The sequence below is a fragment of the Notechis scutatus genome, chromosome 1 (assembly GCF_049901735.1).
Source record: "Notechis scutatus isolate UNSWTSFEM ecotype Mainland chromosome 1, rNotScu1.2, whole genome shotgun sequence".
NCBI lineage: Eukaryota > Metazoa > Chordata > Lepidosauria > Squamata > Elapidae > Notechis > Notechis scutatus.
In genome coordinates, this window is record NC_142009.1 from 289,199,667 (window position 1) to 289,218,494 (window position 18,828).

At 38.2% G+C, this 18,828-nt stretch overlaps 1 protein-coding gene across 5 annotated transcripts in view; it reads right to left on the reverse strand.

Moving 5' to 3' along the window:
- Positions 1 to 18,828, reverse strand: part of SLC25A21 (solute carrier family 25 member 21) — a 306,437-nt gene that overhangs the window by 67,128 nt on the left and 220,481 nt on the right. For 4 of the 5 annotated variants that reach the window (XM_087951845.1, XM_087951844.1, XM_087951848.1 and 1 more), the window contains exon 3: positions 14,213 to 14,296. The exons of the other annotated variant lie outside the window; for it this stretch is intronic. In XM_087951845.1, coding sequence (XP_087807971.1) covers positions 14,213 to 14,296 — 84 coding nt within the window. The remainder of the gene's footprint in view (positions 1 to 14,212; positions 14,297 to 18,828) is intronic. 5 annotated transcript variants of the gene reach the window in all.

Sequence of the window (18,828 nt, forward strand, 5' to 3'; positions counted from 1 at the left end):
ATGCAAAACCAATTGGGAGACATATAAACTATCCGTTATGATATTGATTGGTTGAGTGGGAAATGACTCTAAGGCTAAGTTGAAGGCAGCCAATTCAGCTTGCTGTGCTGATGATTGTGGCTTAGTCAATTGTTTGTGCCAGGTAGTTTGATCGAACCAGACACAAGCACCATGAGTTTTAGAGCCATCAGTAAAAACTGTGATGGCTTGAATTAGTGGAAAAGCAACTACTGGAGAGGAAAAGGTAATGGGTACCATTTTTATTAGCTGCAAACGGGGTCAGAAGGGAGATGGCAAGAGATGGGACCAATCCAATTCTCCAGGGCGTCCTGTAAGACATCAGATGTCTGAAAAAGGGGGTCCCATTGAGACAGTTTGAAAGGAACATGTATTGCCTGGAGATCATGGCCGATTAGGGCCTTAGCTCGGTGACGTCCCTTGATACAAAGCAGAGCGAGCTGAAGTGAACCAGAGTGGGTTGAGAAGGTAAAGACAGAGAGTTTTACTCAGAAAAGCGATGGGCTGGTATGGCCCCTCCTTTCTCTAGTATTTTGGTGAAATCAATCTATGTTCTCTGGAAAGGCCAGCCCACTAGGGGTCGCCCTCCCATTTCTTTTTCCTTGCTGCTTTCTTAGAGTTTACTTTTCAAACATCCAGAATTCCCCTCATTGCATTCACAGACACACACATCCTTCTCAATTTGCACACACATCTTTCCTCTTCCAACTCATCTTTCTCTTTTTCCTCAGGTTTCCAATCCTATTCTCTTCTATTTCTAGCAAGGGAATTGATGCCATTACCAGCTCTATTTCCCCTGTAGCTTTCCAGATTGTCACATCAATCCCTTCAGCTAACTCCAGAGGCCTCTTCAAAGCCTCTTTCCTTCCTCCAAACAACACATCCACAAACCATCTCTTTCCTTCCTTCTTCCATTTCCTTCCTCCAAACAACACATCCACAAACCATCTCTACTTCCTTCTTCCACCTTTATCATCAAATCTACATGCAACAAACAATCTTAGCTTCCCACTCCTGTCTTCTCAAGTACACCAGAAATTGTGGAAAAGCAGAACAATAGGGTAGCAAGACATTATTTACATAGTGTTAACACATGGTAGAGTTTTAGCAAAAGATTCCATTAATCAATAATGAGTTTTGTGTTAAGTTGAGACATAAGATCACGGTCCCACAGGTTAGTATGTAATGGAAGAGCCAAGGGTTGGAGGTAGGCAGTCCCGAACGGCTGGGGCAGTTTCCAAAGGCCAATCGTCCGGCCACTCAGCCGTTCGGAGGACACCTACGTCAGAGACCCGAAAAGACTTTGTTACAGATTGTGAATTGTAACAAAGATGTTAGGAACATAGAAGCCATCATTTGCCATTCAGAGAAAAGAATATTATGATTATTAGAAATGTTTTCTAACAAGGCTCTAACATAGGGTGCCTTAAGGCCATATTTGGCAGTGGCAAATTTGAGTTCTTTCATGAGATCCCATTCCATAGGGACATACTGAGGGGCAGGATTTCCCCCTCCTGCCGCTGGGACTTGAAGGATCATGGGGAAGCAAGAAAGATCTTCAGCATTAATCTTCCCATTAGCTAAAGCTTCCTGAAAGGTGTTACGAAGCAAGGGGAGGGGTATTAGAGGGGATGGAGTCAGGTTTTGTAAGGGAAGATTTTGAGGCTGAAAGGCTGTAGGGAGGGGAGGGGGGAGGAGGGGAAGAGGAATGCGAGGAATGTAAGGCAGGATATAAGGTTTTTGTTGAAGGGGAGGAGGGAGCGGGGGGAGAAGAGGAGATGGGTGAAATTTCTGCTGGAAGAGGAGAGGGGGAATTAAGGGGGAGGAATGAGAGGAACGTAAGGTTTTTGTTGAAGGGGAGAAGGGAGGGGGAGGGGGAGCATTTGAAGACAAAGAAGAGGTGGGTGAAATTTCTGCTGAAAGAGCAGGGGGAATTAGAAGGCAAAGGAGGAGGAGGGAGAGAATCCTGTTGATTCAAAGTTGAATCAGAAGGATAAAAATGTCGATCGCAGCCATGAGCGCTCTCCAGGTACAGAGAATATGTGGCGCTGCCGAGGAGGTTGATGGATCCATTTCCCAATTTTCTCCCATGTGGAGCGTTTAAGAGTGCCATCCTCGGAGTAGGCTGGGCAATGTTTTTGAAGATAGAGGAGGAAAGATATTATAGCTTTCCTTGAAAGAGGAAAGACTGTCATGCCATTAGTTCTTTGCAGAGCATTGGCCTTCCTGACTAAAAATGAAGTTCATCCACATGCTTGGACAGAACTTTGGAAATTGGAGAGCCCATACTTACAAATGCGCTTTACCGTTGCCCGGTGTTGTAGTACAGGAGTCAGGGCAACGCCTCCCTAGAAAAAGGCGCGTTGTGAAGGGGACGTATCGTAGAAGCGATCACGTCGGGGTCACCAGTTTGATGCGTTGCTGGTCCCACTGCAGGGATGGGGAGTCAGCTGGCAGCCCACGCCCGGACCGACTGCCCGGACGGGCTTCTCTCGCAGATCCAATGATGACAAAGACACAAAGGCATGTCCTTGGGGAGAGGAAGCCCGAGCAAACTTTGCTCCTCTCTTTTATTGTGCAAGTTTAGGGTGGGGTTTAGGGTGTATGAGGAAACATTCCTTTTGGGTACATTTGACCATATAAGGCTATGTATTTGCATAGTTGACCATATAAGGTAACTGACCATATAAGGCATACTGACCATATAAGGTAATACCTATGTTGACCAATCATAGCTTTACACATGTTGTTGGTTGTTTTGTTACCTGGCTGACTATGTTGACCAATCATAGCTTTACATATGTTACCTGGCAGGTATGGTATCATTGGATCATTGGGTGATATCGCAACAAATTTCTGTTTTTTTCGTTCTACTGAAAACTAATTTAAGTTGGCACACTTATTTTGGAAGTTACAGTATTTCTATTTTTAGCTGACACACTTATCTTGGAAGTTACAATATTTTATACATTCTAGATTTTCCTTTGTGGGAAGTACTATTCATTCGATAATCTCAACTTAACTTTAATTGCTCCTTTTGGGGGAGGGTATGCCTCAATACATCAAAACAAACAGAATATACATCATATAAAAAAACAGAAGAATCCAGTTCTGTGGGTGGGCGTGGCTTGGTAGTCATGTGACTGGGTGGACATGGCTTGGTGGTCATGTTATTGGCTGGGCATGGCCAACACACTATCACTCACATTGAGGCACGCATCTCCTCGCCTGGCCTCTCATGACTGTGGGGATGCTGCAACAGTTGTAAGTGTGAAAAATGGTCATAAGTCACTTTTTTCAGTGCCATTGTAACTTTGAATGGTCACTGCATACAAGCAAAGTACCAACAAAGGAGGGAAAAAAACCTCCAGAGAAGTTCCTGAGACAGGAAGTCTTGTCCTGCCAAGAATGTAATAAGGGTAAACGGAGAGGCAGTCTCTGTAAGCAATGCCAGAATGTTTCCTTCCTGCCTTCCTTACAGGATTAGGCCAGTAATTTCTTCTAACAACCAGTTCTCTGAACTGCTTAGAATGTTAACAACCGGTTCTAGAGAATAGGTGCGAACTGGTAGAATCCCACCCCTGTATAAACTCCATATATCTGTAATATTTGTATCTTTCTCTTTTGCAAGCTTATGGAAAGGTGAACTGTATATGCCACTTTGACAGAGATTCTACTTGACTTTCAATCTTTGGCTTAAAAAGTGGGCAACATATGGACCCGAAGTTGCATGAAGTTGCCCAGAAATTGAACTGACAAATCTTGGCAATAAACTGCTAAAAATGTGCATTTTCTCATCTTTAGCTAAAAAATAAAAATAAAAACCCAACTAGGAAAGGTTATATGTTTTGTTTAACTCAACAGAAAGGAAAATTAAATCCACATATCAAAAAATAAATAACAACAAAACCAGAAAAATCCAGCTCTATTAATTTTGATATTACCAGGCCATTACTGATTTCAACTCAGCTGCCCAATATTTGCGCACATACATGTGCATATAGATATAGACATGTGTATTACATATATGTAACATTCAACTCTGTATTCCCATCCCTGGTAACTCAAACAGTGCTGACACTGCCCTCTTGCAGTGCCTGCCGGTTATGGGGGCTGGATGGGAGGCTGAATCCTGGCAAGACTGAATGGCTTTGGGTATATGGAGCTTTGAGATCTGGAACACCAACATCTTTAGTTTTCAATGGGGTGCCACTGCCTCAGATAGACCAGTGTGCAACTTTATTTTTCCTAGCTACACATTTTTTGAACATCTTTCTTCCCCACTCCTCCAAAAGTATACATTAGAAAAGGTTTGTTTATCAACATGGAAAGAGGGCCCTTTAAAAAGGATGACACTGATGAACTACATGGAAAAGGAAATAAGAGCATTTCTTGAATTCTTTATTTTTCCAATTCTTCAGGCATCTAGTTTTATTGTACACTGCCTGGAGTCCCTCTTTGAGAGAGATGGGTGCTTCAGAAATATGAAAAGTGAATAAATAAAATCTTATCTCCTATTTTTCTTTTGAAAAGTACTGTATGAATTTCCCATTTCGCTTATCTTATGGATTATATTTGATTTAGATCTCTAGTCTCTTGTAAATGATTTTTTTCTCCCATTTTTAAATCACAGCAATAAATTTGGAAGATCTACTAGGCTTGTCACCCAGAGGCATTCAGGATTGAATAAGAAATTGAACCTGATTTTCTCAAGTCCAATATTCCTAACCTGTTTTTCTCACACTAGTGAATCTTAGAAGTTGGACTTCAATTCCTGGAATTTTCTACCACTATGATCAATGGTTCAATGCCTTAACTATTCCCTTCCATTGCAAATAAAACAACAGCAAAGTAAACTATTTCTAAGCCTGAAAATCCACTTGGAGGATGAACTGGGAATTTGTTGTAGACATTATTAAGAATGAGCCTGGAACTTAGCATGGACATTCACAGAGTGGAAGGAAGAGTTGCCAATAACAATGCATATATATGTAACTGTGACATTTGTAGGAAGACATCATCATGAGCTTATTGTCATTTTGATGACTTTTTTCTTTGTTATGGATGCCATATAATATTCTACTTCAAACCTGCATGACCAGATTTTTCAGGGTACTTTCCCAAAAGCAGAAGGATTTGCTGGGTTGAATGCCACAGGCTCACTGCTCTGAAAGCAGTTGATCGGTCTTTACTTTTAAAATCATGGTAATATTGCTGAAAACTAAAAAAAAAAAAAAAAAGTTGGTGAAACTTTAGTAAGCCGGTTAGCATTTGCTACTTGAAACCATGTTTATGAACATAATAGGTAAAACATGCATGAATTTAGCTTTCCCCAGTTTTAATCATTCTTTACTCTTTATAAATGATTATCTGAAAAATACATCAAAATGATCTCAACTATTATTTATAGCATCTGACCACGTTAAAAAGGTTTTCTTTGTTCAATACTTTGACTAATTCTTAGTTTCAAACTTTGACTATAATAAACATCAGATTCTGTTTATGTTTGCTATAAACTTGTCAGCCCTCAATAAACAGATGTACCCCACTGGCTAGCTTTGCTGTCAAAGAACTGCCAAAGTGTACACCAGCTCTTAAATTAAACGCTATCGAACCCAGAGTGGTTCAGCTATAAAAGTCCTATTTGGAACAACTCAACCAACACTTAGCTTTGCTACTGAGGATGGATATTATGTCATCAGCATCTACTGAAAAGTTCTAAAGGAATTTTACAAATTGTCTGCCTCACTTTAACAGAAAGCTAATGTGACCTTTAGTACGCTGTTAGACACAGCCTGACTCTAGTAAGTCTCAATTAAATTTTATGTTTTGTGGCTCCCATTTTCTTGTAATACATGGACAAAGTTCAAGGGATGACTCCTACTTTGAAGATTTAAATTCCCTAATGAGAGAATTTATTTTTACTTACTCTTTGGAGGTTTTGTTTTTGAACTGGTCAGCACAAGTTGAGGAGAAAAAGACTTTGCAAACTCACAGTAAGATTTTTGTATTTTCTAAACTTTCCCCCCCCTTTTTCCCTGAAGATTTTAGACATTTAATTATGGCACTAATGTCCCCATTTTCTATGATAGATATTTCAGGCTGCTTCATCTATCCAGGGTAGATGCGTTAGTGGAAACATTGGGAATTGTAGTGCAAAACACCTAGAGAACATTATTTGCAAGCCTAACTACTTTTTTCCCCTGACTCAGGCTTTTTAACTTGTTTATGTCCCGCTTTCAAGATCTCCAGAATTCTTTAAATTCCTTTGATTTACCCAAGCCATTTGGGCATTCAGAAGCCACAATACGGTACTGAATGTTGAGGTATTTGTATACCAAATCTGCCTTGGCTAAGAGATGTCAAAAGAACTATTTGGTAGTTTTTTGAAATGATAGATAATTTTCTGAAAGTTAAGATAGGGGAAAATACATATGTGTGCTAAACGTATGAATAGTGCATTAAGAATTCCACTGGAGTAAAAGATATTATTCTACTCTTTCTCCCATGATTTTTACTTACACAGCCAGAGCAACAAACTGGACACTATTAGATACATGAGAGTGATGTTTCTTGGGATTCAGCAATTGCTTAGAAGGCTTTCGCCCAGCTCATTCCTTCCCCCGGTTCTTGCATTTCTGCATTACAAAACTTCATTCTCTTTGGTTCTATGATACCAACCTGATATTTCTCATATTTAGCTTGTCCCTTTGCTATAGCTTAATATTCTTCTAGTGTAAAATTCTTCTGCCACCTGGTCTCCGCTTAAACGCCAATGCAGTATGTAGTTAAAAATTATGGATTAGGAATTAGGGAGGCTCATGTTCTAATTCATTCTCAGCCATGCTCATTCATCTCTCTCAGTCATTTTCTCTCACTGCAGGATTCTCACAGTATTGTTGTTGTGAGGAAAAATAGGGCAAACACCATGTACTTTGTTTGAGCTTCTGAACAAACAATCAAATAATTACTGCAAATACATAACTGGTGGCCCTACATATATTGTTTGATTTAGAAGAAATGGACTTTTTCCTGTGTTGCAAGGGTATACATTTGACTAAAGAAGAGGCAGCAAATTTTTAGCACTTTTTATTTCTTTGGTAGCTAATATAATTATTGAAAACTATGATTTAAAAGTGAACCAATAATATAAAGCAAATGACATGTGGAAGGATACATACCTTCAAATGTTACTAGTAATAAAAATACCAAGAAACAAAAAGTGTTACGTATTTAAAAATCAGCCATTCCAATTTGGATGCCCAATGTGTGTCTCCCAGGGGGCACAGCAATGATGGTGAGAGGAATTCAGTAAAGCCCCTAGCTCTCGGTTTGCCAATGCCTGAATGAAAGAGGAGCCACAAACAGGATATTCAACATACTGTAATATATTCCAAAGCAATATTCACTCAGTGCTAGAAATCACTATCTATTGCTGGATTATTTTTCCACTAATGCTCATCCTTTTTGGTTAGCTTTGACTCGATGATATCAATTAATTAGAACCCATTTAAAGGACTTCAGAGCTATTTTAATGGTCCTGTTTGTGCACCCCATCCAAATGGTAAATGTTTCTGCAACTGAAATGCTTTTATTTTAACAACAACATCATCCCACTGTTTCTTTTTCTTCTCTGAAGGCAGGTGCCCACCTGCTTGTTGCAATGGGGCATGCCACATCTGTGACCTTTTGTGCTGGTCTGTATGACTAAAAGCAGGTTAGCTATGAAGGAAAATCACCTCGCATTATGGGAATCCTGTGGAGCATGGTCAAGATAGTGCCATGTGTTAGCAGTTGTCTGGATTTCTTGCCTTAATTGTCTCTTTCTATGAAACAAAAATGTTGATATTTCTCTTAAATGGCAAAGGGTTGCTTATTACTTTACATTTTGTACTCGGATAAAGTTAGCCAAATATAATATTGGGTACATAGTAAGTCAGCTTTGAAGTGCACATCTGTGTAGAAATGGCCACTTTTTTTCTTCAAAACATGCATAGCTCACTTGTGGGAAAGGTCTAGATGTATTTTTAATACTGTTTTTGTACCTGTCTGACATAACAAAGGCAAGATCACACGGCTGTTTCATTTTTTTCCCAATGCATTCTGGCATGCCAAATCATCACGGGAGGAAAAAATGCTTTTATTTTATTTTTGAAAAAGGAAAAAAAAAATAAGCTGCTTTTGAACATACTTCAATGGCTCTGAAGACCAGTAGGTAAGCCAAGGGACATTCTCGAGTCCCAAAAGTATTTTTCTGACCAATCTCTTCTTAATCTATCAGTCTAAAGCAGAAATAAATGTTATTACAGATTCTGCTGTACATTCCTAGCCCATGATTCTGTGCTCTCCTTATCATATACTACAATTTCAACTCAACAAAATTAAATAAAACAGAGACTTCTTTCTACATGCCCCTAATGTTGAAATCCTGTTTCAGATAAAGTAACTCAATATGAAAGATAGCTATTCACCATGTTTAAATTATTGACTATTGTTTGTCATTGAACAACATATTTACATTTCTTAAATGTCTCCAATAAACTAGCTAAACAGGCTTCCAAAAGCAATTAATTCCACAGAAAAGATCCCACTTATTTTTCTGAGTTTAAAATTTTCAAATATGGCAAGTTTTTACAATAGCAGAAATACAGAAAAAGAACAATTTTGTACTCTAAATCCAGGAAAAAAGGCTGCAATCCTTGAATTGCTCAGCATTTTTTTTAAAGGAAACTATTTCCTTTTCTGTAGAGAAAATAACCCAGTGTTCTTTCTCTCCCTAAACTGAAGAAGATGAGAATCTGAAAACAAAAACAAAATTCTTCATGCTTTTTTCCTGTCAACATTATGGCCCGCCAGTCATTGATTGTGAGATTTCTAAGCAGCTCCCATACAGGCTAACATCAGCACAAAAGTTTTCATTTATTATTTGGCAGTGGCTAAGCCTGCGAAAGGACTTGCAGAGAGACTCATTAGAAAGGCCCATGTCTGCTTGTGTTAAAAAATGTAAGTGTTACAGTCACTAATCTTTGGTGATGACAGAGCAAAGTCTAGAAGCAGATGCTATTCAAATGGCTATTGTCCTCTTCTTCCATACCAAGATTTAGTAAGTTGTTTTTTTATTGTTTTAAGAACTACCTGCTATTGCCAGTATGAAAAAGACCATGCCTGCCTGAATTTTTTTTTTCAGATTAGCAGATCACAGCAGCAGAAAGAATAATATTTGATGTCTTGAATAAATGCATGCAAGCAATTGAGACAGGTTGTTGAAAAAGATTGAGGATTGAAAGGCAGTATCAGACCTCCTGAATGTCTGATTTAGATAAATTCAGAAGTTTAGAACATCATGGTTTGTTCAAAAATGGAACTAGAAGCATCTGTTCTCCATCCCTGTTTCTTTGTTTTATCCAAGGGTTCATGAGACATCAGAGAGAGAAGGATGCATATAGACATTTTGGTACAATGTCACTAGCCTTGAAGGAAATAGTAATATGCCATTACTGAAATGGCCAGAACATTATACTGCCTAGCAACAAATCTCTTTGACGGATAAGGTTGAGAGGAGGAATATCTATGCCCTTCCAGTTGGTATTGGAGGATACCAATTATCTTTATTTTTCAGTCTGAGTTCAGACTTGATTTTAAACAGAATCAATTCTGGATGCTTTATGGATCATCTCCTCTAAGGAGGAGACCAAAGAGTAATATTCTGCTTACCGTACTTACTTTGATAGTTTTAGAATGCTCTTCTATTGTATGTATGATGTGGCATTCTCATATGCCCTGTACTTGAGTTTATGGTTATTCTCACAGGTGAAAGAGTTCCCCCAGGATAGGAAGTTGCACTGCCTCTACTTATTCTTGATTTGGGAAAATACATCTTTTAAGAGCCTAGGTGAAAGAAAACAGGAAATCCCCATTCCCCAGAATATGCTTTTTTAAAAAAAAATATTGCTAACACTCCATGACTGATCAAAGTATGAACAATTGGACAATGAAATAAAGTGTACAAACAGGCAAACACATTAAAGTTATTGAGCCAGTAGAAAATGATCTCAGCATAAAATTTGAAAAGTCCTCTTCTGCTTCAATAATAAGGCCAGAAAATAATGTTGTCCTTATAAATTTTAGGCTATAAGAAAAGGGATGGTTTTAGTCTCCTAATATTCCTTACCTGTGGGGGAAAATTTTTAATATTGGGTGGCTTTAGGCAAGTATAGGCAGGTGCTTAGCATGGCATATTTACTTAAGGGTTAAGGCCCACAATAACAAATAATGGGAGATATTCTCTGTTTGTGACCTTCAATTAGAGTATTTCTGAGCAGTCAAGGAAGGAAGGAAGGGAAGGAAGGAAAGAAGGAAGGAAGGAAGGAAGGAAGGAAGGAAGGAAGGAAGGAAGGAAGGAAGGAAGGAAGGAAGGAAGGAAGGAAGGAAGTGGGGAAGGAAGGAAATCTTACCCAAACTCCTATCAAAAATAGCCCAGCTGTCCAGTTATAATCCTGGAGGAGGATATGGATTGAAATGTAAGCTCTTCTGAAAGAATTGGACCTCTGTCCCAAAATAATCTGATTTACATGAAACAGGTACAGAGATTGGACATAAAACAGGAAGGAACAACTGATAATGAGTGAGTTAGAAGTGCAAAGAAATAGCAATGATGGGAATAAGCCTAATTCTGATCTCATGGTACTCTGGAAGTAGCCTATGGAGACTCATGTAGCTGGAATGAAATAGGAAAAATGGACTCTGGATAATCAAAGTAATAAACAGAATAGCCATGTAAAATCCTTGAAAGATTGTTCTACAATTGTTTATGAAATTAACAAACCCCAGTTCTATTTCCAGGTTAAAATTAACCTTCATGGCAGCACATTCTCAATCTGTTAACAAGAGATTTAGTGTTGTTTCAAAAAAACAATAAACCTATTTCTACAAGAGGTTTTGTAAGATCTTAGATGCACTTCAGAAACCCAAAGTCAGGGATTAGATAGATAGATCTAGCCAGGTGTCTGGTCTTCCCTGTTGTTCAATCTAACATGGCCATGGAGGGCATTTCCCCCAAAATGGAGGCAGTGTAACATCACTAATAGGAACTGAGCAGCTTCCATCTTAAATCATGTCAACAGCTACATTGTCAGTGAAGGATGTTAGATTATACCTAGGACCAACATTATACCTGGAGAAAGGGAAACTTCTGGACAATGTTAAGCTGTTTTATCTGTGGGCTGGGGAAGAGACAAATATAATGTCATAAGGAGATTCATATAAACATGGCTATAAGGACATGTTAAGGACATGTTAAGGGGTGTGTGATAATATGCCCAGAGAATCCAAATATTGGAGCAAATAGTGCTTAAAAGAAATAAATCATTCCTCATGCAACTATCCCTAGCAGCTTTACCTCTACCTTCCAGTTTCTACAGGCTTTGGGTATGAATTCTGAGGCTCTGTCACATTAAATCTGTTTTAATCTTCAAGTTCTGGTATTCTGCAGGCATCCAGCCAAGACTGATTGACTGAAAAGGAAGAAACTCCCTAACTTCCTTTCCCTCTGAATGCCAATTGCCTACCACCCATGGGACTAATTTCAGAAGTTTTTAGGAGACCTCAGCGAGACAGCATGCCTTTCCAGTTTAAGAGCTAGTCAGTTCTGCCAGCATTAAATTTTGCTGTAATTTAGTTGGTTACATTTTAATTTTTCTATCTTAGTTTCTATTGAATGTCTTTAAAAGTTTATAACATCAACACAATACATAATGAATTAAAATAAAGGGGGAGAAGGATCCATGTGAGAGGCTTATCATAGGGTCTATAGAGGAACATCCTGATTTCTCATTATTTGCGAACTATGCTATTGCTTATAACACTGCCAGTTCCGATATAAAACAATTCAGAGAATTAGCACTAGTAGCTGCAACCCTATCAAATCTGCTCAACCTAGATCAGGGATGTCAAACTCAAGGCTCGCGGGCTGGATCCGGCCCGTAGGTTGCTTAGATCTTGCCCACGAGGCCGCCCTGGAAATAGTGAAGGACCGGTCCATGGTGCTTCTGCTAGTGAAAACGGAGCTCAGGAGGGCCACGACTCTTGAAGTCCACACCACTTAAAGTTCCAAGTTTGAAAAACACTTGACCTAGTTTGTGATACATTAAGCAAGAGTCCATCACAATCTAGATACAACCTAGAATTGTGGATTTATAGTCCATCTGATCAAAATCTCAATTAGTGTCATAAAGAAAGAGCTAGAATATTAGTAACAAATGCCTGTCTAGCCTAGTCCTAAATATTTTCAGTAAAGAAATCTCTTACTCTCTAGGTCAGGAATAGGAAATAGTTTTCCTCCAGAAATTGCAGTTTCATTTTATTCTTAAATGTGTTTTGGCTTCTGAGTTCCACTGCTGATGATGGAATGATACTACTAGACCTGTGATGGCGAACCTATGGCACGTGTGCCACAAGTGGCACGCAGAGCCATTTGTGCTGGCACACAAGCCGCAGGTAAACTTACCTCACTGCGCACGCCTCACAGCTGATTATTTTTGTTGTTGGTTTGAGGCCTTTTTTTCGCCTCCCAGAGGCTTGAAAAAAGCCTTTGCAAGGCTTCTCAGGCCAAATTATAGGCCCGTTTTGTCACTTACTGTAATACCGGGCCTATAATTCATCCTGAAAAGCCTTGCAGAGACTTTTTCCAAGCCTCTATGAGGCCAGAAAAGGCCTCAAACCAGTCGAAAAATGAGCTGTGAGGCACTCTGCAGGTAAGGGGGTGGAGGTGGAGGAATTGTGCGCGCATGTGCAGGGGGCGTGGGGGGGCACATTGCATTCTGGGTGCTGGCATGTGAGTCCGGGCGCACTGGTGTACTTGCAATTTTTGGCACAGAAGCCCAAAAAAGTTAGCCACCACTGTACTAGACTGTGTGGGGCTGCGATTTTAGGCCCCTTCTTCTTGATTTTGGAAGCGGTTCATTTTTTTTCCTTTTACACAGAACATATATTTTATTACTCTAGAGACTGAACACAGCTATTTTAAGTTTCAATCTATGAAAAGCGGGGTGGGAAGTAAGAAAGAGGGGATCATGCTGCAAAGTTTGACAGTGTATTTTTGGGGGTGGGAGCTTTAGAGACTGCAAAAATGGGAGCCCGCAGATTGCTTCCCTCCTGCTCCAGATAATTGGTGTCACTTTGGAACTGCACATACTTTTCTCCTTATGATATGATAAGGCTGTTTCCAGTCATGAGAAATAATGTCCTAATAATCCAAAAAAAAAGTTGTTGTTAATTGCCTGGAAGCATCTGTTACTACTCTTGAAACAATAGGGGAACTGACCTCTAAATTAAGCATAAATTTCAAGGAATCTTTTCCTATTTTTCTTTTGTTTAAACGTGACATCAAGTTACTTCCTGTGATGTCAGTAAAATGTCAAATTATCACAGTCTTTCTCACAATTAAAATACAAAAGATGGTTTCACCGTCCTACATATGCCCACTTCAGTGGTGGGATGCAATTTTTTTTACTACCGGTTCTGTGGGTGTGGCTTGGTGGGCATGGCTTGGTGGGTGTGGCAGGGGAATACTGTAAAATCTCCATTCCCACCCCACTCCAGGGGGAAGGTTACTGCAAAAATTCCCATTCTCTCCCCATCCCACTAACCTGCTTTCCAGCTCCATTCTCCTGTAAAGGGCAACAAAAGACCCAGCCGATCAGCTGGGACTTGGGAGGCAGAGAATAGATGGGGGGGGGGGCAGTCAGAGGTGATATTTGCCAGTTCTCCGAACTACTCAAAATTTCCGCTACCGGTTCTCCAGAACTGGTCAGAACCTGCTGAATACCAGCTCTGGCCCACTTTCTTAGTTCCTTAGCATTACTGCAAGGAGTATTTGTAATATATAAAGGTTGCCATTCAGTAATAATTAATAAAACCATACCCTTTTCAGTTTAATAAAGAAATATTGTAAACACTTCAGCCCCAGTCATGTAAGCCTTTACACATCATAAAGTTTAACATACCAGAAGCATCTTTAATATACCAATTGGTTAAAAATATTCTAACTGCAATGAACAACCCAGTATGTTTTCTTTACCTTAGAACTCTAGTTCAGAATGAAAAAAGGTACAGATGTGAAATGAATGAAATGCAGTGCAATCACATTTTTAAACAAGTAAAATCATAAAGTTATAATGTATGGTGGTATTCCTACCCTTCCGTCCGGAATATAGTTTTAAAACTGTCTCCAAGGCTCTTGTACCCAGAGGGATCAGATTTTCCTCTTTGAATTTGGAACCTATGAAAGCAGTGAATGAAAAGTTAGAAGCTATAAAAGGTTTTATAAATATACATTTTACAAGAGTTTTCTGGATGTTATGCTCATATTTTATCTCTTACTTCCTTCTTGAATGTTAAATTATACATTGTTTCAGATAAGTTTTAGGGATGTAAAAGAGATCTGCCATGAATTTCTTTCAAGTGAAATAACATAATCTACCAACACAGGCTCTATTACAGCATAAACAGGAATAGACCTTATAGAACACACAAATTATTGCCTTGAATATTGTCTAAAGTATTTCCTAAATACTCCCTTAAAATATTTCCTTAAAGTATCTATATTGGGGCAGCGACAAACCAACAAACCCTGATACGGAAGGATACATCTAAAAAAAAACCTGAACAAACACTCTCTATGGGGAACAGTGGTATACAAATGTATGTGGCCATGTAAATTATACTAAATAGAGCCGTGGTGATGCAGTGGTTAGAATGCAGTACTACAGGCTACTTCAGCTGACTGCCACTGACAGCAATTGGGCAGTTTGAGTCTCACTGGTCAAGGTTGACTTAGCCTTTCATCCTTCCGAGGTCGGTAAAATAAGGAGCCAGATTGTTGGGGGCAATATGCTGATACTATAAACTGCTTAGAGAGGGCTGTAAAGCAATACAAAGTGGTATATAAGTTGAAGTGCTATTGCTGTTGCTAAATAAATACATATTATTTTGACCAAAGAACACAATCAGTCCATGCAGAACCTGTAGTCCAATTCAACAGGAAGTTTCCAAGATCACTTTACAATTTGTAAAGAATATGGTAGTACATTATGTTCACAGAATTAAACTGAAATACAGCTCAAATTTTTAGTCTCACAATATTTAAACATCTCTTATGTTGGCTCTTTCAAGTTTGTACAGTACTACAGTATTACTAGATAACAACAGATTTTACATGAAACAGAAGTCTTAGGGCAGTGAACTTTTCCTGTATTCCAGTTTTGCTAAAACATAAACTTCAACACTTCAAATATGCAGTCCTTTTACTAGCTCTAAATCCTTTTACTAGCTCTAAATTGGGATGGTCTATATCAGGCGTGTCAAACTCATGTTGTCACAGCTGAATCATGTGACATATTGGACTTTTTTCCCCTTCGTAAAACCGGGGGTGGGCATGGCCAGTACGTGATGCATCCAGCCCACAGGCGGGAGTTTGACAGCCCTGGTTTATATTCATTCCTCCCTTTAATTCTAATATACATTTTGATATATTATATTGTTTCAGTACAATGATATTTGAGCAGTATTAATTTATTAACATTCTATTGTTTATATGACTTGGGATATTGAAAATAAAAAAGACAAAGAAATATATTGTTTATACACTAATTACAATTAGAATTATCTATTAATTATAATTTATGATATCAATATCATGAGAAAGTGATATATGTTTACAGCAGTGAGAATAAATGTTGCTCAATATTGGAAGAAAATATCTGGCTGAGAACTTAGACTTGGAGAATATGAACCAATGACAAAGCTAACAGTAAACAATAAAAGTTTAATCAAATTTAAAAAAATAATGGCTCCCACACATACAATATATCACATAGCAAGGCAAATATAACCACTTAAAATTCAGCTTCTAAGTAGGCTTAAATGTCTTCCATTGGGAAAAATAGTAAATAGGAATATCTTTTAAATTGGTATTCCTTTTAAATATTTTTTTGTGATTTAATTTTTGATAAATTCATTTCGCTGATCTATTTTTTCCTATATAGACATTTTTTCCTTTCTATTCAGTCCAGTGGTGGGATTCAAATTTTTTGACTACCTGTTCTGTGGGCGTGGCTTGGTGGGCGTGGCAGGGGAAGGATACTGTAAAATCTCTAGTCAGAGGTATTTCCTGGTTCTCCGAACTACTCAAAAGTTCTGCTTCTGGTTCTCCAGAACTGGTCAGAACCTGCTGAATACCCCCTCTGATTCAATCATGTCCAATTGTCAGAAACTGCCTGGACAAGTTTTCTTGGTGAGGTTTTTCAGAGGTGGTTTGCCATTATCTCTTTTCTAGGATTAAAAAAAAATGATTAACCAAGATCATCCAGCTGGCTTTGTGCGTAAGGCAGGACTAGAACTGCCAGTCTCCCAGTTTCTAGCCTCATGTCTTAACCACTACACCAAAGTGCATGTACACACACACACACACACACACACACACACACACACACACACAAAGCAATTATATAATAAAGACTTTAATGCTTAGCAACCATCTCAAAATTAAAATGGTACAGTTTATTTCTTTCCAATATTATACTCAATTTTCTATATTTTTGGTAACCTAACTGGATAAGGAAAAAGAGGCTGAATATTCAAAATGAACAGCATTTTTAAAAAGCTATTGATCAATATGATTTTACCAAATATCAATTCATTGAGATCCCTTAGTGCATCATGTATGGATAATGAATATTGAATCAAACTGATTTGGCTCAATTCAGCCACACTGTGGGTTGAGGCAGAGACAAGAATCCCAAGATATGAATCAGTAGTTTGAAATCCTTCAGAAAAACAGATACGTCTGTACACAAAGCTTATATATACTATAGATTTTATTGCCTACAAAATGCTTTGCAAGGGGATATGTAAACGGTGGAGAGAATAGTGTAATGAATATCAACTTTACCTTCAAAGCTCAAAGAGTGATTCATCAGAAGCTCTTCTATAACCACATTTTATGAGAGGAGGGCTAAATTTTGCCTTTTACTGTGTCATCTAATTATGTCTCAGAATAAAAAAGTCGTAGGCATTCTTTTCTGAAAAAAAAAAATCTAAATTACGGCACCTATATCTCTGAAACTGGACAACCTTTATCTATTCAAACAGGTTTCTGTGCCTGAAAATTCTGTCCCATTTTGTTAAAACAGTAAAAATGTGAATCCATTTGTATATTTCACCTGTTGATAAATGTGTTTCCAAGATTTTGCTTTGATAGAGCCACCAAATCTGGTCTGTAAAAATCTATAGCAGTTGATTGCTAGATGGATGCAAAGAATTAGAGAATTCTGTATTTTGTTGTTGATAAGCAGCGGTTATAAAATTTGAAATTCCAATCTCCTAAAATCAAGCCTGAACCAAATTTTATAATGGTTGATGTTCCTATTACTTCCAGCTCCATATCATATTTTAGGGCACACACCGAACTCTGTAAAGAAGGTATGTTATACTCTTCTGTGTCATGAAAAGTACAATTTTAATGTATTTTCACTGGAAGTATCAAATGTCAGAGTATATTCACGAACTGGAATAAAGCATGGTAACAAGGTCAGCCAATGAATAGGCATAGCAACTAAGTCAGCCAATGAGGACTGTTTGGAAACTGAAACTAAAAGAAACTGAAACTAGAAGTAGCCTAGTTGTGGCTCTACATATTAAGCTCTGCAGCTCTGAAGCTATGTTAAGCTCTAAGCCTGTCTATTGAAAATGAAACTGCTTCTCCCCTCTGCTGTATGTCTTGCTTGCCTGCTGAACTAAAGTGAAACTGATGTCTGTTTCTTGAGCTCCTGAGTTGCTGTTCTGCTCTGAACCTGTAACATGTCTGCTTCTGTTTGAGTTTGCTCCATGTTGGAGAAATCTACAACTGGTATTGCAAAATTTACTCTATGTGTAAATTGTAAAATTTACTTTATGTGTTTATAAAGAAGTTAAATGACGCCTCAGCCATCTTGTCTTTACTTTTCTGGTGCTGAATTTACGCTGCAATATTCTGAATATCAAATATTAGTCAGAGACTTAAGAGAAAAAGTTAAAAAAAGAAGAAGATAACCACAAGACTTTTATTGCAGGATATTGATGGAATCTAAAACTAAACAAACAACCAGAAAAAAATTTAAGCAAATAGAAATGGGGCTTTTGATACCCTTCCACCAGCACTTTTGGTGGGAAGATTTCATAGGATTCCTTATTTACAGAGACTTTGCCCTTGTGGTTCCAGTGAGGGAGAAAATCTTGATCATATTCTCATATGGTTTCCTTTTTATATTGCCCCAACATGTGCTCTTACCTTCCCAATCATCTCTAAATTTTGGGGTCAAACTGTTAATATTGTATGTTCATTACTTTTTAAGAGGGGCTGACTCTGCACTCACATACTAAGGTAGCCAGAAATGTTCACCAAGTCATACAATTGTGCAAAAATTTAAATTACAGAATATTTGTAGCTACGGGCTTAACATTTTACCTAGTTTGGTTATGAAACATCTGCAAGAAAACAACCAAGCTCAGAGACCACGAAACTCAGAGAGCATTGTTAATTAGATATGCTTTTTATAGTGTCATTGTTTTTTTTCTTGTAATCAAAAATTGCCACATTAAATTGCCCTTTTCGTTTACTATATGGTCAAAGACAGTAATATAGATTTGATTTATGACAATTCAATAAGAATATGTAGAAGGCTTATTAGCTTTTTTTCTAGCGTTCAAAATTCAACCAGATTTACAGAGTTTTACCCTTTTGGTTTTCTTATTATTAAAATAAAATCAACATAA